At 44.6% G+C, this 20,760-nt stretch overlaps 6 protein-coding genes across 6 annotated transcripts; 4 read left to right on the forward strand and 2 right to left on the reverse strand.

Moving 5' to 3' along the window:
• Positions 1-1,570: 1,570 nt before the first annotated feature.
• On the forward strand, positions 1,571-1,810 carry CLUP02_14522 (uncharacterized protein; the record flags this gene model as incomplete). The annotated part of the gene is made up of 1 exon (XM_049293450.1): positions 1,571-1,810. A coding segment is annotated over one exon (240 nt), but the record flags the coding sequence as incomplete, so codon positions are not given.
• Positions 1,811-5,075: 3,265 nt separating this feature from the next.
• Positions 5,076-7,049, forward strand: CLUP02_14523 (proton myo-inositol cotransporter; the record flags this gene model as incomplete). The annotated part of the gene is made up of 8 exons (XM_049293451.1): positions 5,076-5,476; positions 5,724-5,759; positions 5,845-6,181; positions 6,267-6,444; positions 6,536-6,665; positions 6,734-6,768; positions 6,872-6,939; positions 7,014-7,049. The coding sequence occupies 8 exons, from the start codon at positions 5,076-5,078 to the stop codon at positions 7,047-7,049; spliced, it is 1,221 nt and encodes a 406-aa protein (XP_049150597.1).
• Positions 7,050-7,355: 306 nt separating this feature from the next.
• On the reverse strand, positions 7,356-9,865 carry CLUP02_14524 (uncharacterized protein; the record flags this gene model as incomplete). The annotated part of the gene is made up of 3 exons (XM_049293452.1): positions 7,356-8,227; positions 8,282-9,547; positions 9,601-9,865. 3 exons carry the CDS (start codon positions 9,863-9,865, stop codon positions 7,356-7,358), a joined length of 2,403 nt encoding a protein of 800 aa, XP_049150598.1.
• Positions 9,866-10,422: 557 nt separating this feature from the next.
• Positions 10,423-12,891, forward strand: CLUP02_14525 (uncharacterized protein; the record flags this gene model as incomplete). The annotated part of the gene is made up of 1 exon (XM_049293453.1): positions 10,423-12,891. One exon carries the CDS (start codon positions 10,423-10,425, stop codon positions 12,889-12,891), a length of 2,469 nt encoding a protein of 822 aa, XP_049150599.1.
• Positions 12,892-13,316: 425 nt separating this feature from the next.
• On the forward strand, positions 13,317-15,975 carry CLUP02_14526 (MFS transporter; the record flags this gene model as incomplete). Its single annotated transcript, XM_049293454.1, has 9 exons — positions 13,317-13,352; positions 14,062-14,292; positions 14,348-14,484; positions 14,537-14,604; positions 14,664-14,767; positions 14,830-15,002; positions 15,054-15,324; positions 15,382-15,624; positions 15,688-15,975. 9 exons carry the CDS (start codon positions 13,317-13,319, stop codon positions 15,973-15,975), a joined length of 1,551 nt encoding a protein of 516 aa, XP_049150600.1.
• A 329-nt stretch (positions 15,976-16,304) lies between these two features.
• Positions 16,305-20,133, reverse strand: CLUP02_14527 (uncharacterized protein; the record flags this gene model as incomplete). The annotated part of the gene is made up of 10 exons (XM_049293455.1): positions 16,305-16,425; positions 16,491-17,083; positions 17,146-17,437; positions 17,496-17,553; positions 17,585-17,733; positions 17,767-17,850; positions 17,932-18,020; positions 18,128-19,527; positions 19,587-19,757; positions 20,100-20,133. The coding sequence occupies 10 exons, from the start codon at positions 20,131-20,133 to the stop codon at positions 16,305-16,307; spliced, it is 2,991 nt and encodes a 996-aa protein (XP_049150601.1).
• Positions 20,134-20,760: the final 627 nt, after the last annotated feature.

Raw genomic sequence — 20,760 nt, forward strand, 5'->3', positions numbered from 1 at the left:
ACTACTATTAATACGAAATTCGGCGCCGATCGGCTAATAAGAAAGGAGGTAGACGACCCGAAGTTACTAATAGTATATAGCGACGTAGGGTTCGTATATAAATACTAAAAATCTAGTAGCGAATACGAGGCAATTTATAGACCTCAAAAAGATCTTCCTAAAAGAGAAATTATACTCTAAGGGGAAGTATAAGGTCTTATAAGAAACCCTAACGATATTTTATAATTATTACGAAAAAGTCAGAATTAGGGAATATTAGTACTATTTAGTAATTAATATCGTACTTATAAGCAAAGCCTTTAATTATTACTACGAAGCGGTACGTAATCTCGATCGAAACGACTTTCTTAGTATAATTAACGTAATCCGAAGCCGCTTTAAGACTTACGATAAGAACTTAGAGCTCCTATTTAAGCTATGAGCGATTTCTTTTATATTTATAGCTAGGATAATAGAGAGTAAATCGTAAGTAGAGATCTTTAAAGAGCTTATCGATCGAATCGATAAGCTAGCGAAAACCTAGCTAAATAAGGGGATAAACGAGCGGAAAGTCGGATATTTCTATACCGTAATTTAGCGTATACTAAAAATAAAAATCACCCTATACTAAGTACCTAAAGACTACGAGACGCTCTACTCGAGGCTAAGATCTAGCTTTAATATTAAGGTAAGAATGCCGTACTAAACCTATTTCTAAGCGTATAACGGCCCTTATTAATAATATTAAATCGATCGAACGTATAATAAAAAAGAAAAAGAGGCTAGATATAGCAATCGCTAGTAAGGAGGCTTAGATTTATTAAATAAGTAGAGATATAACTTATAGGTAGGGTAATAGAAAAAGTAATACTATATTTATAAAAAGGATAGATATTAGTTAAGTAACTACTCTAAGGAAGAGCGTACTAAATCGTACGAATAGTATAGAAAGTTGAGGGTAGTAAATAGTAAAACTAGCCCTCGTTAGTTTAACTAATTCCTCGTTATATATAAGGGTAGATCTGGGGGTATAGAACCTAGCGACGGTAGTTAAAGTAGCGGCTTAAAGTATATACCCCCTATAAGAGATTTAGAAAATAAAGAAGATCTTACCCCCTATACTAACGAATTAGATTATAATAAAATCGACGATATTAACTACTCTTTTTTTACCCCGTTAGCCTCTAGAGGATATACGAGGCTAAACGAATAGAGGGTAGCGGAAGCTCTTAATAAGTAGGCTTTTATTTACGAATAATAAGGGAAGGTCCTTTAGATAACGGATATAGAGGCGGCTAAAAAAGTAAATTTAATAAGGCCGAAGCCTATTCTCTTAACGATTAAAGAGAAAACGCTATCTCTTTTAATATTTAAAAAAAAGGAACATAGTACTAAGCAAATCTAAGGGTAGCTAAAGGGGTCCTTTTTATACTACTTAGATCCTTTAAATACTAAGCTCGTATAAGTATTTTATACGAGCAAAAGGTACGGCCTAGATAATTTCTATAGGATTATCCTAAATACTAGGGTATCGTAATAGTTAACTAAAAGAAAAGGGTAATTCTAGGCACTATAGAAGATCGCGCTAGTAACGCTTAATACGTTAATAGCGGGTATTATAAGGATTAGTTTTAGCCTAGGTAAGGAAATCGTCGCCCTAGGTATAATAGAAGTAGAGACGTACTTTAGAACGATAACTTTTTATATTTTACCTATTAATACCCCATTTCTCCTATATCTAAAAAACATAGATCGACTAGGTATTATATTTAATAATACGAGGAATAGAATCTCTAGCGGTAAGTACTTCGAGGTAGTCGAACGACGATAGGGGTATACGTTTATAAAGCTTATTAACGATACGAAGTCGATTAATTACTTAATAGAAAGTAAGCTTAAAAGACTATACTAGAGATTCGGGTACCCGTCGGTTACGAGGCTATATAACCTCCTAAAGTAATTAAGTAATAATAATATCGAAATAGGGGCGCTAGAGTAGTTAACGAAAGTATATTACTAATACTAAATAAATACGTAGAGCCTATATAGATTTAAGTTTAAATTACGTAATAAGCTTAACTTTAACTAGGAAATCGTCGTCGATATTTTCTATTTAAATAGTCGGCTAGTACTATATATAATTAACGTAGCTATATCCTTCTAAGTAGGGCAATTCCTCCGGGATCTATAAGTAAAGATAGTATAAGTAGCCCTATAAAAAAGCTAGATCGATATATACTAAGGACCGCTAGATAGTATTAAAACCGACGCTAGTACTAGCTTTAAGTTAGTAAAATTTAAGGATAATACGACGGCCTACGGTATATAGCTAAAAGTCGTACTTATTAAAGCGTACTATAGTATTAAAAAGGTAGAGAGGGTATATTAATAGTTAAAAAGGGCGTTTAGAATTATTAAAGAGGGAAATCCGGATTCTATTAATAACGAATGCCTCTAAATAGTACTTAAATACTATAACGATACTATAGGGCCTAACGGACTTATATTAACGCTATTAGTATTTAGAGCATATCTAAGAACGACCTTAGCCTTGCTACCGTCGCTAGGCATAAGCTAACGAGCCCGAGTAATTAAAAAAGTAATATAGGTACTGCGCGAGGTAAGCGTAAAAAGGTAAGTTAACGAGGTAATTATTATACGCAATAGGCCCGATATAAGAGATAATCTAAATATACTACTAAATTCGGATATACGAGTATAGCGCGAAATTACTTAATAATAAACTAGGCTATATAAGTTAATTTCTATTGACGAGCGCTCTTATATAGTCGCGAGAGATCGCGACTAGCTACTCGAAATATTAATTATAATAATTAGACCGTACTATATAGATCCTAACGAGGTGATTTCTAACCTATAAGAAGAAGAAGAGCTAGGGGAAACTATATAACCCGCGGCAGAGGCATAGGAAATTATCTTTAATAAAATCGTCGTAGTAGTACTAATAAACGATAAAGAAGAGGATATTACTAAAAGGGTACTAATACTACTAGCGAGACGTTATAAAAGACTACGATAGCAAGCCCTAACGTAGCAATTTATTACTAATAACGAGGTAATTAATACTTTTTATATAGTAAAAAAGAAAGCCGATTTCGAGCTAGTAGTTAAACTACATAAGGAAGGCGTAATTATAACTATTAGAAAGCTATATAAGGGATTAGATCTTATCGAAGTAGACACTCTTCGTAATCGAGGGGTCTATCGATTTATCCTATATAACTTAGAAAAATATACAAACCTCCGCATATTTAAATTACGAATAGTTCGTAAGATTAAAAGGAAAAGAACACTCTAGTTATACGAGAAGTCTAGATACGTAATTTAGGGGTACGGCAACGTCGAAAAGGCAACGCTACTTATATAATCGCCTACTATATAGCGCTATAACTAACGATTAATAATAGTACTAATAGTATTATTATAAAAAAAGGGATACGAGATTTAGAGCCGTAATATTACCTAGGCCTATACCTAATTAGCCACAGGGCTCATAAGGAAAATCCTAGCCTATTTACCAAAAGAAATAGTTAGTAAGTACTTAGAAAGCACGATTATTAAAGTGCTTAAGCTACTATATAGGCTCGCAGAATCGGGCACCTATTAATAGGCTACTTACTACGATTTTTATATTAATTAACTATTAATAATTACCTCTACGTACGACCCGTACTTACTAGTCGCGGAGTATAAAAGTAACTAATTTAGGATCGTCGGAATATAGACTAATAATATATTAGGCCTATTTAATATTAACTTTATAAAAAAAGAGGATAAGGAGCTTTAAAAAGCAGGCTTCGTAGCGAAGCTAAAAGAGGTCCTTATAATAAATACCCCCTTAGTATTTAATAGCGGGATTCTTATAATCGAAGGGGAAACCGTCGTTTTTTAATAAAAGGGGTAGGGCGAGAAAATTAACCTCGTCGATCCGAACGTAACTAACGTTAAGAAGTAATATAAAGCTAAGCTCGCGCGAGGGGTATATATTATAAATATTTATTAGCTTAAGGCGACTTTTAATTATACTAAGGTAGTATAGGCTATAGATCTAACTAAACGAAACGTCGAAGTACTTAATAAGCGGCTTAAGTAGTAATAAACGAATCTCGATCGAGGTCTCGTTTATTACTTAATCGACTTTATAATTAATAAGCTCTATGTCTTTATTAATAAGTTATTTGCGAATAATAACGACCTTACTTCGTAATTAGGGTATATTATTATCCTAACTAACGAGAGTATAAGTAAGAGCGAATTTACTATATACGGTAATATAATCTATTACTCGTTAACTAAAAGTAAGCGGGTAACGAGAAGTATACTAGCGTCGGAGGTCTATAATATAGTTAATAGCATTAACCTCTCTTATATAATTTTAATAATACTAAGGAAGATTACCGATCGAATTAGCCTTTTATCTATTCTAACGGTTGTTTATATAGATTCCTACTCGCTATACGAATACCTTATTAAATTAGGAACGATAAAAGAAAAGAGGCTTATAATCGATATTATAGCCCTTAAGTAATCGTACGAAAGGCGCGAGATACTTAAGATCCGTTAGATTAATAATAAAAATAACCTCGTAAACGCTTTTATAAAAGTAGTACTAAATAAGGGATTAGAGTAATTCGTAAGTAGCGGAAAAGTTATTATACGAATAGAGGGATAGGTTATACAAAAAGAGTAGAGAAAAGGGGGAAAAAGAGACGACTTAGTAAACGGGCCCGAGGTCGAATTATACCTCTAACCGTAGCGGTTAAATCGATAAAAAAAAGAGAAAGTTAGTATTAAATTAGAAGTCTAATTCGACCGCGGTATATAGCCGACTACGTAGGGGCTAATTAGGGGCCCTATTTACGATTATTATAGCTAGCCTAACCTACGGTTAGAACCTCCTTTTTATACTTACTACGTAAATATTTATATAGTTTAATTAATCTCTTCGTTACCTACGGTTCGAACTAACTACCCTGTAATAGGGATACTAACACATTCTTCATCTATCTATTCATAGCAATGTACGGGCCAGGTCAGTAAAACAGCAGACTTACATTCCAAATCCAAAAAGAAAAATGAGAAAAGCTAAAACACGAACAGGCATGGGCCCTCTCCCATCCATTTACTTTTCAGAGGCTTTCCCTCTGTCTTATCGTGAGATTGGCTCAGCATTCACGATCTGCGTCAACAATGCGGTTGGTAGTGCCCTCACATTAACCTTCCCCGAGCTTTTACACAGGATTGGGCCGACTGGGGCATTCTGCTTCTATGCCGGTCTCAACCTGCTCGCTTTCGTCGTCATCTTCTTCCTCATTCCAGAGACAAAGTGGGTCCATCTTCATATCGGTCAGAAAGCCAGAAGCAACTACTCACTCTTGGTACCAGGCAACGGACACTTGAAGAGCTTGACTATATCTTTGGAGTCCCCACACGTCGCCATGCTGCATATCAGGTCCGTACATGGTTACCTTGGTTTGTGAGGAGATATGTTCTTCTTCAGAGAAACACTAAGCTCGAACCACTTTATCATCTCGAGTGATCAAAGACGTCAGGGGCTGTTACAATGGATGGAGGGATTCCTAAGCTAGATAGGTACTCCAATTATGTGATCTGCAGCACTGCGAATTAACGATACGAAACTCTAGAGATATTGTTCTCGTTGGAAATAGTGACGACGATGCTCCCAACCCTTTTCGATGAGATGACTTTCAACGACTGTTCAGAAATGAAGACTTCGCCAAGATTAAGTGTCATTCTTGGTGCAGAAGAATGATCATGACTCTCGCATACCTAAGGTAATGAGCAGCGTCTCTGATTATGATTATTTTTTGAAAATGTTGCCAGGAAAAACCATGATCCTCAGGGCCGCCAGAGCCGTGTGCGGTTTGTTGGCGTAGATGTCACGGAATGCAGTTGCCTCCATAACCTGATCATCAAGGCGGTTCTCTCCCCGAACGAGCCCGTCTTTGTGAATTTTGGAGTGGCTTTTCCACATGTGCTGTCCAACGACGCGAATGAAAACCAGTACAGCCGGTTATTCGGGGCCGAAAATACCATGTACTCACGGAATGTGTATTCCGGAGCAACCCACTCGTTGACGGGAGGCTTTCGCTCCGCCTGGGTTGGGCGTGAAATCATCCGGAGTAGCAAAAAACCGTCACCAGGCCAGCAATTGCGGATAGTCATCCAGGGACCTCCTTAGCCGACTTCGTATTATAGTTGGAAGCTGCCTGATGTCAGGGAAAGACTGACGAAATGCTCCACAGTCTGCATTAAGTCCGGCAACGAGACGAAGAACGGAGATCACCAGTTTAGACTCTAGGCTCTCATCTCTGACACAGAAAACTTGGAAAAAGAGACCTCAGCAACAAATGCAAGTAATAAATCAACTAGGTTTTTGTCACGTTATTGATGTTCTTTATCAAGCAGACCTTGATCGCCTTGGTGAATTCATCGCGTCGATAAAAGATGCTGCTGGTGTTTGAAGTGCTGCAACTCATTTCACTCTGTCCGATCGTATGACATCTAGCCATAGAGCGATTCCGAAGTTCACTGGTACTTGCCGCTCTGGTGATTCATTCAAAATGGAATGAGGTTGGTGGCCGGCAGCTTCAAGAAGGCGGTTCAAATGCTCCCAGAGATAATGCAGTGGTGGACAATCAACAGTGCAATGCAACATCATTGGGTAGGACAAGCATTTGAGTTAGCGTGAACTGCACATGAATGCGAATAGGACACTAAATGGAGTTGAAACTTGGTTCTATAAAAGTGAGGCTATGATGGGTAACATTGAGGCAATCTGAGACTAATTCCCTAGAGGAGACCTAGACAGGTCATTACCATAAAATAGCAGAATGGTAATCGAACGCAGAGACGTATGAGTACGAATGTGGACTTGGGCCGGGCTCGGCTTCAGATTGTCCGAGAAAGTGGCTCATCGTATGGTTCTGGCGTGTCGAACGCGGAATAAACAACCAAAGCAGATGTGAAGCAGCAGTCAAATGCCATCTCAGAGGCTAGATAAGCGTCTCACGCCCGCTGAGTGCTAGAAACAGGCGTATTTCATCGCCATATATAGGATTCAGAGCGAGTGCACTTCATTTTTTTACTTCTTATTGAAAGGGAAGGAAAGAGGTGGGAGAAAGTAGGTGTTAGAAGGGCACTCGAAGAGGCTTTCAACAGCTTATAGAATAGAAATCACGCTTAAAAAATCACTCCGCCACCAATTCAGTTATTCATCTCTCGATACAAAGCGCAAATGGACCATGTGGTTACGTCGATGAAAGACACAACGAGATTGTGATCACCCCAAATATCTTTTATTCTCCTGAATTTCCAATTCATCTCTGAAGAACTCATACGCGACGAAGGGTGATATTCGCTTTGTCAACGGGGCCTTCAAGGCCCTCAGTACTCTCGTTGGAGTACCCAGCAGGGGCCACAATCTCTGCCGTTGTTCCAACAGGGAGAGTTGCCTGGATGAGTATCACCCCAGCAGTCTCATCGACGCTGACCTCAACCTCAAGCACGCCTTGCGAAAGTTCGGTACGATAGTGAGCAGACTTAAGACCGGACAACACTGGCGCAAGCTGTACTTTACTCCAACCCGGTTGTAGCGGCTTCACGCCAACCACATACTGCGGCAGGAGAAACACTGGCCAACAGGACCAAGCATGCATAAGTGAGGTGTCATGTCCGAAGGGCTTCCCCTCAACTGTCATCGCTTCCCAATGTCCTCCCGAGTAATTTGGACTTGACGTGTCCGCCATTGGACCCCACACATTTTCAATCAGTTGGATTGCTTCACGACCCTTTTGGCGTGAAAATAGTGCCTCTACGGCAAATCCTGTTGCGTAGGGACTCACAACTCCTGTACGGTCCCAATGTTGAAGACCCTTGAAAGCTGCAGGCAACCAGCCTGGAGGTCCGGAGAGGTGAGATGCACAAAGATCGCTGTCTTCAGCAACATCAAGTGCAACGGCATAGCCATTCGTGTCCTGACAGATTCCTTCCTCTGGCAAAGCGGACCCCATACGGATGCAACCCTTTTCAGAGTTCCATAGATTGGTCAGAATGCTCTTTCTCAGAGTCTCGAGCTTCTCAGATAATTGGGACTTTCGTTGGTCGTCGGTGGTCATAGTCTTCACAGCGTTCAGGGCGTCGTAATATGCCAAATTCGTTGTACCAGAAGCTCCAAAAACAGGTCCTCCGAGCGGATACCAATGCACTACGGAGGATTAGCCAATACACCATGCAGCCGAGAGACAGATTCTTATCTTACTTGACATGTCAGGTGAAACTTCGATCAGTCCCGATGGCTTCTCCTGGGATTTGGCGTACTCGAGCAACTTCTCCGCTGCCGGAAGATAACGCCGAAGAGCTTCATGGTCTCCAGAACTCAACCAATAGTCCTTGATGGCGACAACCAACAACAGGGCGTAAGTCATAGAGTAGAATGCGTAAGTTGGAGGAGGCTCGGTCCCTGCGTGGATAGGGGCCTGGATAGGACATAAATTTCCAAGGTATCCTGCCTCAGTCTGATGGCTAGCAAGAAGCTCGATGCTTCCTGCAACAGCCTCACTATCCATACCGGAATATGCAACGCCTCGACCTGAAACAAAGAGATCTCCTCCAAATGTTGCTCGATCTCTCTTTGCACCATCTACCATGCATGATACAGCATTCGTCCCAACTTGGAAGTCTGCCAGCGTCCTCTCCTTGTTGCCGAATAACAAGTCATTCTGGTAGAGACAATCCCCGTTCGCGTCTCTGACATCCAAGTTGCGATAGAGAGCAAGCCAACCCTCAGGACCTCCGAAAGCTACAGAGCCAGTGTTGATTCCCGAACCTCCAAGAAGGGGTCGGATCTGTACGTCTGTGATTGTTGCAACTTCTCTCTCGTTGATGATGACGGTGATCCGGTTGCCGCTCGTAATGGTAGAAACCTTGATCCATTCGCCTTGCTTCACAATTCCGTGAGTAGACCAGCTGCCAAAGGACTTGACTGGGAATACGGCTGATACATGTGACATCCCCTCAAAGGCACGAAGCTCTTCCTGGATAACGTCCAGGCAGAAGATGACTCCATTGGCAACCATGTGGACACCCCAACTCGCACCTAGCTCTTCAACAAGAACCTGGAACGAAACTTCCTTGTCGCCCCATCGCGTGCCTTGGCGGCAAGGAGCCCAATGCTGACCAAGAACCCTGGTCCCTTGGTCGGTGATGTCCCATGCTGGGGCCGTCTCGCCTTTGACCACGGTGCACATTTCTAGCGTGTTGACACCGTCATTCCAAATGCGGTTGAGAATCTCGTCTGAACAACTGAAAGAAGCCTTGGGTCGTATTGTTGGCCTGATTGACTCGAAACCGAATTTGCTGATTACAAGAGTGGCATTGGAAGTGATGAGAACAACTTTCAAGTACCTCTGGGATCGTTGTGCGAGTCTTGGTTTGATAGTTTGCTGCGATTCCGAGGGCGCTACAGTCATTGAAACATTGCGATAACAGTCCATAGCATTGGAAAAGAAAAAGTAGGGGCCATCGCCTCGAAATTGTGTTAGTTGAGACACAATAACGGTTAAAGGAGAATATCTCTACCTGTTTCGCATTCGATTCCTTCATGAGTTTCGCTATAAAAGATTCTCGCGCTGATGGGACCCTCGCCACTCGCACGATCAACCAAGAATGTAGGAATTCCGCCAATGCATCGGCCAAAGTCAAAAGTTATTGATGCCTGTTTCGAAGATCCTGATAGTTCGCCATTTGTAAGAGTAACGACCCCTGACTCAGCGTCGCGCCAAGCACCATTCGAGGTTGTAACTAGCCGGGTTGGCTCCGACAGGATGGCCTTTGAGGGATCCATTTGAATTGCAAGAGAAGCAAGATATGATGAATAAGGATTGCTGGATTGGCATGAGTTTCGGCCTTGAAGCCAAGTGACGTGCAGTTACCCAGGTTTTGAATGGCATGCCTAGTAAGTGTGGATAGGCATCTCAGTAAGACCCGTTTCGGGAAATCCGAGCGTGTCTAACACTAGGCTTATTTCGGATCAGCGTCCACCCGGATGTGTGGGGGAAAGGTGGACGAAGCTCATAAAAGGGGCGCTACGTCCACCTCAACGCCAATTTGCTTCACGTCTCCGTCCACCCGCGGAATCACTCACACATCTCGGCAACTCCACAGAGACTTGGGGCGCAGGAGCTTCCCCAGATTGCCCAATAGAGTCGATGGGTTCACCAAACGAGGTTGAACAGACTAGCCACACTTGTGGGGTCTGTTCTCGATCTTTCACTCGCATAGAGAACTTGAAACGTCATCAAAAGACGCGTAGGTCATTCATGAACGAGCACGAAGGAGCTGGTGACGCTTGAGTCCTGACTGTTGTAATGCATAGACCAGGGAAACCTACCTCACCGTTGTATGATTTGCCAGAAAAGGTTCTCACGGAGCGATCTTCTCAAGAAACACCAACGACTTCATCAGAAGCTTAGCCAAGAGGATGCAGTACGTGACGAGAATGAATTATCATCAGCGAAAAAGGTGGATTACTCCTTCATCATAGAGAACCCCAGCCAACTTTCGTCCCAACCGCGAGATAGATACAGAGAACCGGGAACACACCCGCTACTTGTTGGCGACTCACGACTGCAGTATCTTGATGTTGACCGCGCCACGAACAAGACGCCCAAGGCTAGGTATGCAGCGTCTTCGGTTCTTTCACCATCATACGTCGCGTTCTCCAGGCCACAAGATACAATGGCAACAACCAGTGAGCTAGCGGCGAACATGGACTTCTCGTATTTTGTTCAACCTTGGCAGGATAGCCTGTGGGTTGACTCAAGCCAGTGGTTCACACCAGATTTCTACGATGCAGTAAGAGAGACATCACATATAAGTGATCCTTTCATACTCCAAGACGATTCGATGTCACTGTCTGCTCACTGGAATTGGCTGGGTCAATATCCAGCCATGCCTGGCAGTAGTACACGAGTGGCCTCAAACGACGACCGAACAGCACCTTTAGTTCTAGCCGAAATCTCGGATGGGCCAGAGAGTATATCGAGAGTTAATTCTCCTCCGAACGTGCCCTCTAGAGAGGACGGAGTAGCATTTGCGTGGAACCCGTCGTCGAAAAGTCTTTGTCAGACACATTCTATTTCTATCAACGCGTCACACCCTCTTATGATTTTACACAATCCTCGATTCGACATACTAGAATCAACATGGATTCGCGTTCGAGAGTTCCTAAAGCTTGAGACTCCCGGCTCGGAGAATCTGATTCCGCCGTCTCTGGCAGTTGCGAATGTCTTTCTGGGGCTCTTTTTCGACCGTTTCTATGAACAAAGTCCTGTACTTCACTTACCAACGCTCTTAGTTGATCACTTGCCGTCATCTTTACTCTCCGCCATGATCATCATCGGCGCCACATACAGCCGTATCCGGCACACAAGACGCTTTTCCATACTCATGCTCGATAGAGCTCGTCAAAATCTCCAAGCGCTGATCGAAGCCGACAAAAGCTTGACCAGACATCCCGAAACTATCTATGCATCTTCACTACTAGTGTATACTGGGTTATGGTGCGGAAACAAAGGGGCATTTGAGACTGCCGAAGCACTCAGAGGAAGTTTGGTGACATACGTCAGACGTCTGTTTCAACCGAAAACGAAAGTTGCGGATGTCGCAGGTAGTCGTGTTGAAGATCATTGGAGGGCATGGGCAACATCTGAGTTCAAGCGCCGTTTACGCTGGTACGTATTCATGATCGACTCACAGTTCCCCGCCATTTTGAACATGCGGAGTATGATGTCTCTCGCAGAGGTCGCTAGGTGGGAGTGCCCGGGTGATGACGCCGCATGGTGTACAACGAGTGCTCCAATCTGGGCAACTCTAGTTAAACCCTTGGGGAGTTTATCGGCACCAGAGTTTGGCATTGTTTTTAAGGCTCTTACGAACAATAGAAGAGCTGATTTCACCAACTTGGCACCATCAGTCTCTGCTATTACTGATAGCATCAGCCCGTGGACACAATTCCTTGTTCTGAGTTGCTTGGCTAGCCAGGCACTGGACTGGTCGCACGATTGGTCAGTACAGGTCGGCAGTGACCCTGCCATGATACAAGATACGGGCAGTGATTGTCATCAAGAAAGTCTGCGGATACGGGACAACATCATCGGTAAGTCACACTGTCTTCCACTTGTCTATGCCAAAGCTGACGCGTTCATTTCAGCATCTTTGAAATCATGGGAATGCTACTACGGCACCAAGTACAGTGGCAACCCGATCCCGGATGTGGCGCAAAGTCTAGTGCTGTACTTTCAGAACGCATCTCAAATACTCCGTGGCCTAGTAAACATTCAACTACAAACGTGCGTTGCTGATTTGCAAGATGCTCTCGGAAAAGGCGGAGCAAATGCTGTTGACGAAAGCCTGGGCCGACTTCGAGTCTACTTCACAAACGGATACACCAACTGTGTTGGAGCACACCAAGAGTTGCCATTTGAGTCTCTAGATGCCTTCGCCAAATCAGTCCTGGAAACTACATCAATCATGAGCAACCCGACACTACAGTCTGCCACACCTTATAGCATCTTTGGAATCTTCCTAAATCATGTCTTGCAATGGGCATTTCTAAAAAGCAGCCCCGAAACATTGAAGTCGCACCTTCGTGAGCATCTCCGAGATATGGCTTTCTCATATCACGGACGGGGCATGTCGGAGCTCAGTGGAATACTTGATTTCGGGCTCTCCTCAGCAAACCCGACAGTCGTGAACAGGGACAGAAGCCACTTAGTTCTCATGCAAGCTGCGCAGAATTTGGCGCTGCTTGGTACTTGGGGCGCATCGTTGAATCTGGCCCTTCTGCTTCAGTTGAGAGCGAAAACTTAAATTTGACGCTGTTGATATTAAGAATTAAGTCTCGTAAATTATTGTGTAAAAGTACAGCTCATGCCTCCAGCAGCAGCATTAGTAGTAGAAGTAGAGGTAATAGGCGATTCGTTCAGCACTGGGAAAGTGTGCAACGAATATGAGGTCCTGTCATGGTTGACTTGTTCATGGCAAAGTAATACGAGCAAAGGATCCGAAGCTACGATACCATACTAAGTCAGTCTAGGAAATCAGCCTAACTGGGTATTGCTAAGGTTATGCATGCCTCCCATCAGCAGGCCTTAGCAGCATCTGGGGTAGGTAGATCCACTTCCTTTTGAACGTAGCACTAGCTTATCCGCGTCCGGTTGCTTTCGAAGTTCTAATCAGTCATCAGTACTTTCCCTGTTGGGAATTTCGCAAGAACCTCCCATACTTTCACCATTATGTCTGGCAATTTTCCTCTGTACGTTGCGGTAGGGGTAAGTTCTTCATGGGGTCCTCAATCCACCAAGACATGTTACGTGTCTAGTGATGGCCAACTGAGGCCGAAGCCAGACGATGGGAAAGAGGGGAGGCAAAAGGTACATTTCCACGGAACTGTCGGCCTGAATGCCAATAATTTGAGAAAGATTCAGTGGGTAATTGTAAGTCAGAGTCAGTGTGTGGAAATGTCAGATAATCGGGCTGATGCGACTCACATTCCTTCCTGGAAAGTGTGACTTTTCCGTCCGTTGAGCCTCGCCATGTTGTCCTACCGGTGGAGCCGGAAAAGCTGGCCAGGTTCATAACCGAAGATTCAAATGGGTTCGGAGTATTTGGAGAAGTGGTTTTCCGTCGCATCCTCTTCATGTAAGACCCTGTCAACACGCGTCCAGGTCACTACCATGTCGGTACTAGTGCAGGGTCCGAATTGAAGACCATCATCTCCCCGAACCCCGCACGAGCGGAAAAGCTCGGCGCCCCATCTCCCCCATGGGGGAACGCTCCACCTGGGGGAGTCGGTCTTATCGTGACTTCAGGCGGAGCCAACGGAGAGATGAGATAGTCTGATTTTCCTTGTTACCTTATATAGAGAGGCTCTGCACAGACGAAAAGATGCTTGGAAGTGTTACCGTCTAATACCGAAGTCTCGCAATTCGAAAGCCACGTCATCCCACGATCTGACCGGTGTCGAGACAACGCACAAAGGGTTCAAATGCCAGCGTCTTTCTGAGTCATCAAAGCACAATGACTGAGCCAAGAAAGTCCGAAGAGGACAAGGCAGATGTCAGACAAATGGAGCGTGTCTTGACAGGCGGTTCTAATGGAGGCGCCGAGAAGCCTGTCGCCAAGATTGGCAAGGTTGACGAGTTTGGGGCGCATACCAAGACCGACCCCAAGGAGATTGCACTCGTGAAGAAGATTGACTTCTACATTCTGGTACGAGCTTCAGTTGATGGTTGGGAAAATGCTTCCTTTACTAACTCGACCGAAGCCTATTCTCTGGATCATGTACTTCCTCAATTTCCTCGACCGAAACGCAATGATCAATGGCAAGCTTAACTCGCTGTCCGAAGACCTGAAGCTGAAGGGAACTGAGTACAACACTTGCGTATCCATTCTATTTGTTGGGTGAGTTATGTATCTTTGTGTACCAAATGGCCACTAATCTCAATGTCGGTAGATACCTGTGTGGCCAGATCCCCTCGAACATGATCCTGAACCGAGTGCGACCCTCCTGGTACATGGCGGGTATGTATGCCAAGCATCCAATCAAGAACGCGTAGTTCTAATGGGTGGTCACATCGCAGGCTTCATGTTGACTTGGTCGATAATAAGTCTGCTTACGTACCTTGCACACGACTACAAGACAATGCTAGTGTGCCGGTTCTTTCTCGGTATCACAGAGGCTCCGGTAAGTATCTGATCGTTGTTGTCGCCGACATCGAAGACATGAACGGGCTGACATTAGTCTAGTTCTACCCTGGCGCACTCTATATGCTCAGCATGTTCTACACACGCAAGGAAATTGCGACTCGAATGGCTGTCTTTTACACTGGCAACATGCTAGCTAGCGCTTTTTCCGGGCTGATTGCGGCTGGCATATTCGCCGGACTCGATGGGAAGCACGGCCTTGCAGGCTGGCAATGGTATGATAAAATCCGGCTCACCCCACTCAGATTGTAGACTCACAGTTGTAGGCTATTCACTGTCCAGGGTGCTGTGTCCATTGGTGTGGCGATGGCGGCATTCTACTTCCTCCCCGACGCTCCGCTTCAGACTCGCTGGCTCAGCCCTGAGCAACGACATATGGCACACCAGCGCATATTCGACGATACGACCGATCGTCGCGAGGGAGGCACCAGTGTCTGGAAAGGATTGCGAGAGGCTTGTACCGATTGGAGAACATGGCTCTTCTGTCTCATGGACAATTTGCACCTTTCCGCAAATGGTTTCAAGAACTTCTTGCCGGTAAGGATTCGCAGCCATAGCTGATCTTTCAGATTACAATAAGCTGACTGGAGACAGAGCGTTGTCAAAACCCTTCACTACAACACCACAATCACATTAGTTCTAACGTGCCCGCCGTACATTCTAGCTGGCATCATGAGCATTGTTGTATCGCATTCATCAGGCCGTTTCAATGAACGCACATGGCACACAACAGTGAGCAAGCTCATTGCTTGTGCGGGCTTCGCCATGGCTGTGGCCACACTCAATACTACTGTTAGATATGTCGGTATCATGATTTTCGTTGGAGCAACGTATGGGGTTAGTTCATCCAAATGCCGATTTTGATTCCACAAAATTTACTTCATCCTAACGGAATTTTAGGTGAATAATATCATTCTCGGATGGACCTCGGCAACTTTAGGCCAGACGGATGAGAAGAAGGCCGTTGCGATCGCCATGGCCAACACATTTGGGAACCTTGCTAGCGTCTACACTCCATACCTATGGCCAGAATCAGATGAGCCACGATACTTAACTGCAATGCTTGCTAGTATCGGCTTCTCTCTCGGTGTCGTTGTTTGCGCCTGGATCATGAGGATTGCGCTACAGAGGCAGAACAAGAAAACGTTGGCGTCTAACCCAGATGCCTTGAACTTGTATGTCTACTAAAGCTTGTCATACCCACAGATAGCATGGGGTTGTTTATTTGTTACGGACTATATATTCGTTGGATCCATCCATACACTGGTATTAGACCAACTACAGGTCTCGAGAGGACTTTCCAGTAAATTACAATGTGAGCAGATGTCAATAGGTGCACGACACAGGGAAGGAGCTCACAGAGGTCAACTGCTCTTAGGGTCTAGAAGATGTATTACTGAAATCTGCCCTTCCCTCGAAATATACTCTCAGCGCTCTACATATACCTGAGCTGCTCCACAGGGCTTTGATAGTCCTACAAAGCAGACTGAATAGTAGTTGAAAGACCAATTTTATGATTACTGGGCCTGCTCGTCCAAAACCATTTGAAACGCCTCTACAAACGAAGCTTCCCAATCGGCCTCTGTCTTCGTGGGCCTCCAACCGAGCTCTGGTGCCAAAACAGGCTTCGTAGAAGAGCTGAAGAAATTAATCCCTGCTTGTACTCGCTTAAATCTTTGGTTGGCACACTTGGAATGACTCACTGTGCAGCATAATTCATCTCCGCAATCTGGGGTGTCGCATTCAGCCATCTTGATCCAGCTTCTTCCAAGCTCACCGAACGAGGCTCTCTTGACTCCAAAGCACCAAGCGAGGCACCTGCTTTACCAACCAAGCCCGCAAGATCTCGCCAATTGTGACTGCCAGTGTTAGAGAAGTAAATACCTCTCCTGCCTGAAGGAATCGTCTCTCCAGAGAGGACCTTGCTCAAAATAAGCTCGTACAGCATTGCAAGATCCGTAACATGGACATGCCCAAGACGGGCTGTGCCCCCGCCGACGTATTCAGGGACGCCGGCCTTGATCGCGCCACGAATGATGCTAGGAATTTGCATGGATCCTTGATTGAAGAGGCCGGTGCCACGCCCGTAGACTGTGGGGGGCATCATGATGTATGCTTTGACTCCGGTCTTCTCTGCAGTCCTAACAACAGCAATATCTGTTGTTCGCTGGCCGTAAGCCTCCTGGGATTCTTTCTTTTCTTCATATTCGTATACCTTCTCCTTATCTGACCATTGATGAATGTCACCCGACCGCTGGGTGATCGTTCTTTCAGCAAGGTTGGACGTTCCCGATGTCTGGCTCATCCATGTTTTGTTAAAGATATTACAATAAGAGTCAGAATAGCGCGAAAACTTACGTGAACGAAGTGGACATCTCTTCCCGTCTGCTTCTTCCGCTCCGCTAGCCCTTCCAAAAGAGCTACAGCCGAGCCTGTATGGAAGCCAGTTGGTGTGTGGATAACGTAGTCGTGCTCACTTGCAATCTTCGTCAAAAATTGAGAGTCATCTAGGCCCGTAAAGAGGACGGCATGGATGCCTTTTTGGCTCAGAATATCCGCTTGTTCTTGCCCCCGAACTAAAGCGGTAATCGACAGTGCATTGATGTCTTTGTTAGAAGAGTTTAGGAGCTGTGTCAGAACAGTGCCACCTCTACGAAGCAGTCAGTTTGACAGGGCAAGTTCGAGTCGGAAAAGGGCACGGAGCGCACATAAAGCCTGTGGCGCCCGTGAAAAGAAGTTTCTCGGGCATAATGAATAATTTTGATGCTGTCTTGGTAGAAAATGAGAAAAGACATACACAGAATGATGGAATTTGGCGCAATGTTAAGTCCAGGCTGTGAAGGTATACTGTAGACCTGACGCGTTACTTTAATGTCGTGGAAATGCCGGGATTTGTATTCCGCGGAAAGCCGGGACCATCCGTGGCCAATGGTGACAGATCTGTGCCTGTCTTGTAATAGTCAGCATCAGTCGACCTACTGGGTACGACTGCAGGTTGACCGCACACCAGAAGTACACCTCCAGTCATTGACGTCATAATTAGCTTGGCCCTCAACTTCGCATCTAATCACATGCAGAAGTCACATCCAGACATACCGGTCTGATGGATATTAGATGGTAGTAAAGGAATGCAACTAGACACACTTGAATACACTGGAGCTAGTCTCGCTGATGTGGAATGGACTCTTCGATTTCTTCGCTGCCTCCTTATTACCAATTCTACCATAATACTGCTACGACACATAAGGTAGATAGCGGTCTCGATAAGGTAGTCAGACGCAGCTCATCAATCTGATTCATTGACCTCCTATGGAAGTGCAGATATGTCAACAACACTAACCCAAATGTTCTCCTTGTTCTCGCTGTAAGCAATCAGCAGTTTCCTGCCAACCTGAACTGCGCTAGGATAGCTGAAGCCAAACGCCCGATTCTTGATTCCATCACGCGTATCCGGGACAATCGCCTTTGTCGCATTTGTTCTCAACACACCAATCGACTTATAAGTCTGGTCGGCTCCACGAGATAATGCTAAGGTCAGTGGCTGTCGTTGAGGATCTGCAGCATTGTATCTTGGGTTTGACAACAGAAATCTGTCGCCGGTACCGTCGAGCTTCCCCAGAAATTGTTTTGTCTTCGCATCCGGTATGTTTGTTTGATGTATTGCATTGCCGTGCGAGTTCAAGATTTTGGGATACCAGCCGTTCCCTTTCGGATCTGCGTTGTACTCAACCCAGACTGAGTGGGTGTTATTTGCCTCTGAAGTGATGTCGCGCCAATGTCGTTGCCAGTACCCTCCTGTAGATGAGTCACTGTCGTTGTGCCAAACAGCAAATGTCTGTTCTTCCATTTGATGCAATCCATCAGCGGCATATAGACCGTTATTGTAAAGCCATGGCGACCAAGCCGGTGCCTCATCCGGCTTTCGCAAAACCGCGTTGATTTCGCAGGCTCTGGCGCAGTATTCCATGCCATACTCAGTGCCGTAGACGGTCTCTGCGTACAATTCGGATTTTGTGAAGTCATTCTGTTCCAGCCAACAGGGGTCCGCAAGCGGTTCTCCGCTGAGAGAAACTTTGCGTGCGATTCGACCTGCAGCTGCCCACCGCCCTGGACACCACCTACTGCCTGATTGGCCAACGGCGTAAAGTTCGCCCTCGAGGTGCACAAAGGTCAACGCCTGCCATGCACGCTGAGCAATGCCTCGGTCACACCAATACTTCCAGTTGTGCGTCTCTGTCTGGTTTGGAAGAAGAGCAGCCGGCATTAGGCTTCTCCCAGAGCTCCAAGATGATCCATTGTCGCTTGAAGTCGAGATCCATATATCTTGGCCCATACTATCCTCGTCGACTGGGGCAGAGGAGTAAATGAGGAGGACATCGGAACCGATAGCAAACAGTTCCGGATGGTGCGCGTATGTACGATTCTCGGCCACTCCGTTGTATATTTGAATCTCTGCTTCAACCGATATCTGCTTCCATCCCGCAAAGAGCTTATCGTTATAGTCCAATGGCGGTGATACTTGCCACAGAGTATCGGATGGTGGAGGTTTCGCGTGCGTTCTGGTCAGCCATGTAGAAGCGAAAAGCAGACCTATGAAGCATGCGGCATTGGAGATTCTCGATGTGGCCATGTCTAATAATCCTAGTGTTTCGTTACTGGCATTCGATGGGTCGATAATCGTAGTTGTGAGGATTTTGACCAAAGACGTATTGTAAACCCGGCGGACAAAGCTATAGCAGACTTGAGAACTGTCCAGTGGGCAAAAAATTGTGTTATGTAGGAATAGCTAAGAGGAGGACAAACCATGAGTTTTACGCGGCCTGCACGTTGATTGGGGGAATATCCTGTGAGTGTCTCCCGGCGGCATGGGTAATTGGAGGAGCAATGAGGAATCTGGTTTGTGCTTCCGGCGTCACCCCACCACACATCTAAGTGCCAGCTGCCAATACATCTTGCTTTCACGAGAACATCTCAGAGGTATGGATTTGTCAAGAGAGCGCTAGGACCGATAGACATCTTGCCTGAACAGATTTTCAAATCGCGCTCCTTCGCTTGCATATGTGTGCCCGTTCTCTATAAGCACGTGAATCCCCAGAACTGAGAGTCTTAAAACAATAGAGCGGATGATGTGAATGAAATTGCACGAATTGGAAACCACCTGTGGGAATTATGGGGATAATGTGGTTTCATTTCCTTTTTCTGAAAGATGAAAGGAGATTCAGCAATCAAAGCAATCGTGCCCTTAGAACCGGCTAAGATAGCCGAGCTCTGGAGACGTAATTAACTTTTGCTAAGCTCTTCATTTAAAGTACCAGCTTCAGCCTGCCATGTGTTTACTGCCGGCATCTGTTTCGATAGCTAAGCAGAAGTAGGGAGATGTTGGCTATTGTTTGTTTGTTTGTTTGTTTGTACTATTTTACGCCGTGATGTCCTTAAGTAAGGCAAAAGGCGACTACATCGCGTTAAAATTACAAGACCATATGCCGTGCCCCGTAGAGCCTATATAATACCCTCTTATAAAATAATATAATATATACTCTAAGATTAACCCTTCTACCTAAGCATGGCCCCCTATAATATTTTATAACTTAGGGTAGATATACTTAGCGAGGTTCGAGTATTGCGCTAGTAATATAATAGACTAACTAAGTAGTATTCTATATATTTATAAAAAGACCGTCGTCGTGCTATAGTAGGTATTACCGCCCGAGGTAGAGAGTCTAGCTCCTTTAGTAAGTAGAAAGAGAGTAGTATAATATAAAGTAGTAAGGTAAGGGGAGGAAGTATATAATATATATCGTATTATAAGGTAATATAATATGTTATATAGTAAGGTAAAGTGTTAATATAACGTAAATAAAGAGTAATATTACTATTAGTACCGCTATATATAGACGTAAGCTTCGTAGGGCCGACGGGGCATATAGCCTATTACGTATCTTAGTTAAACGAGCCGTATTAATATGCTCGCCC

The sequence above is a fragment of the Colletotrichum lupini genome, chromosome 8 (assembly GCF_023278565.1).
Source record: "Colletotrichum lupini chromosome 8, complete sequence".
NCBI classification, from domain to species: Eukaryota; Fungi; Ascomycota; class Sordariomycetes; order Glomerellales; family Glomerellaceae; genus Colletotrichum; species Colletotrichum lupini.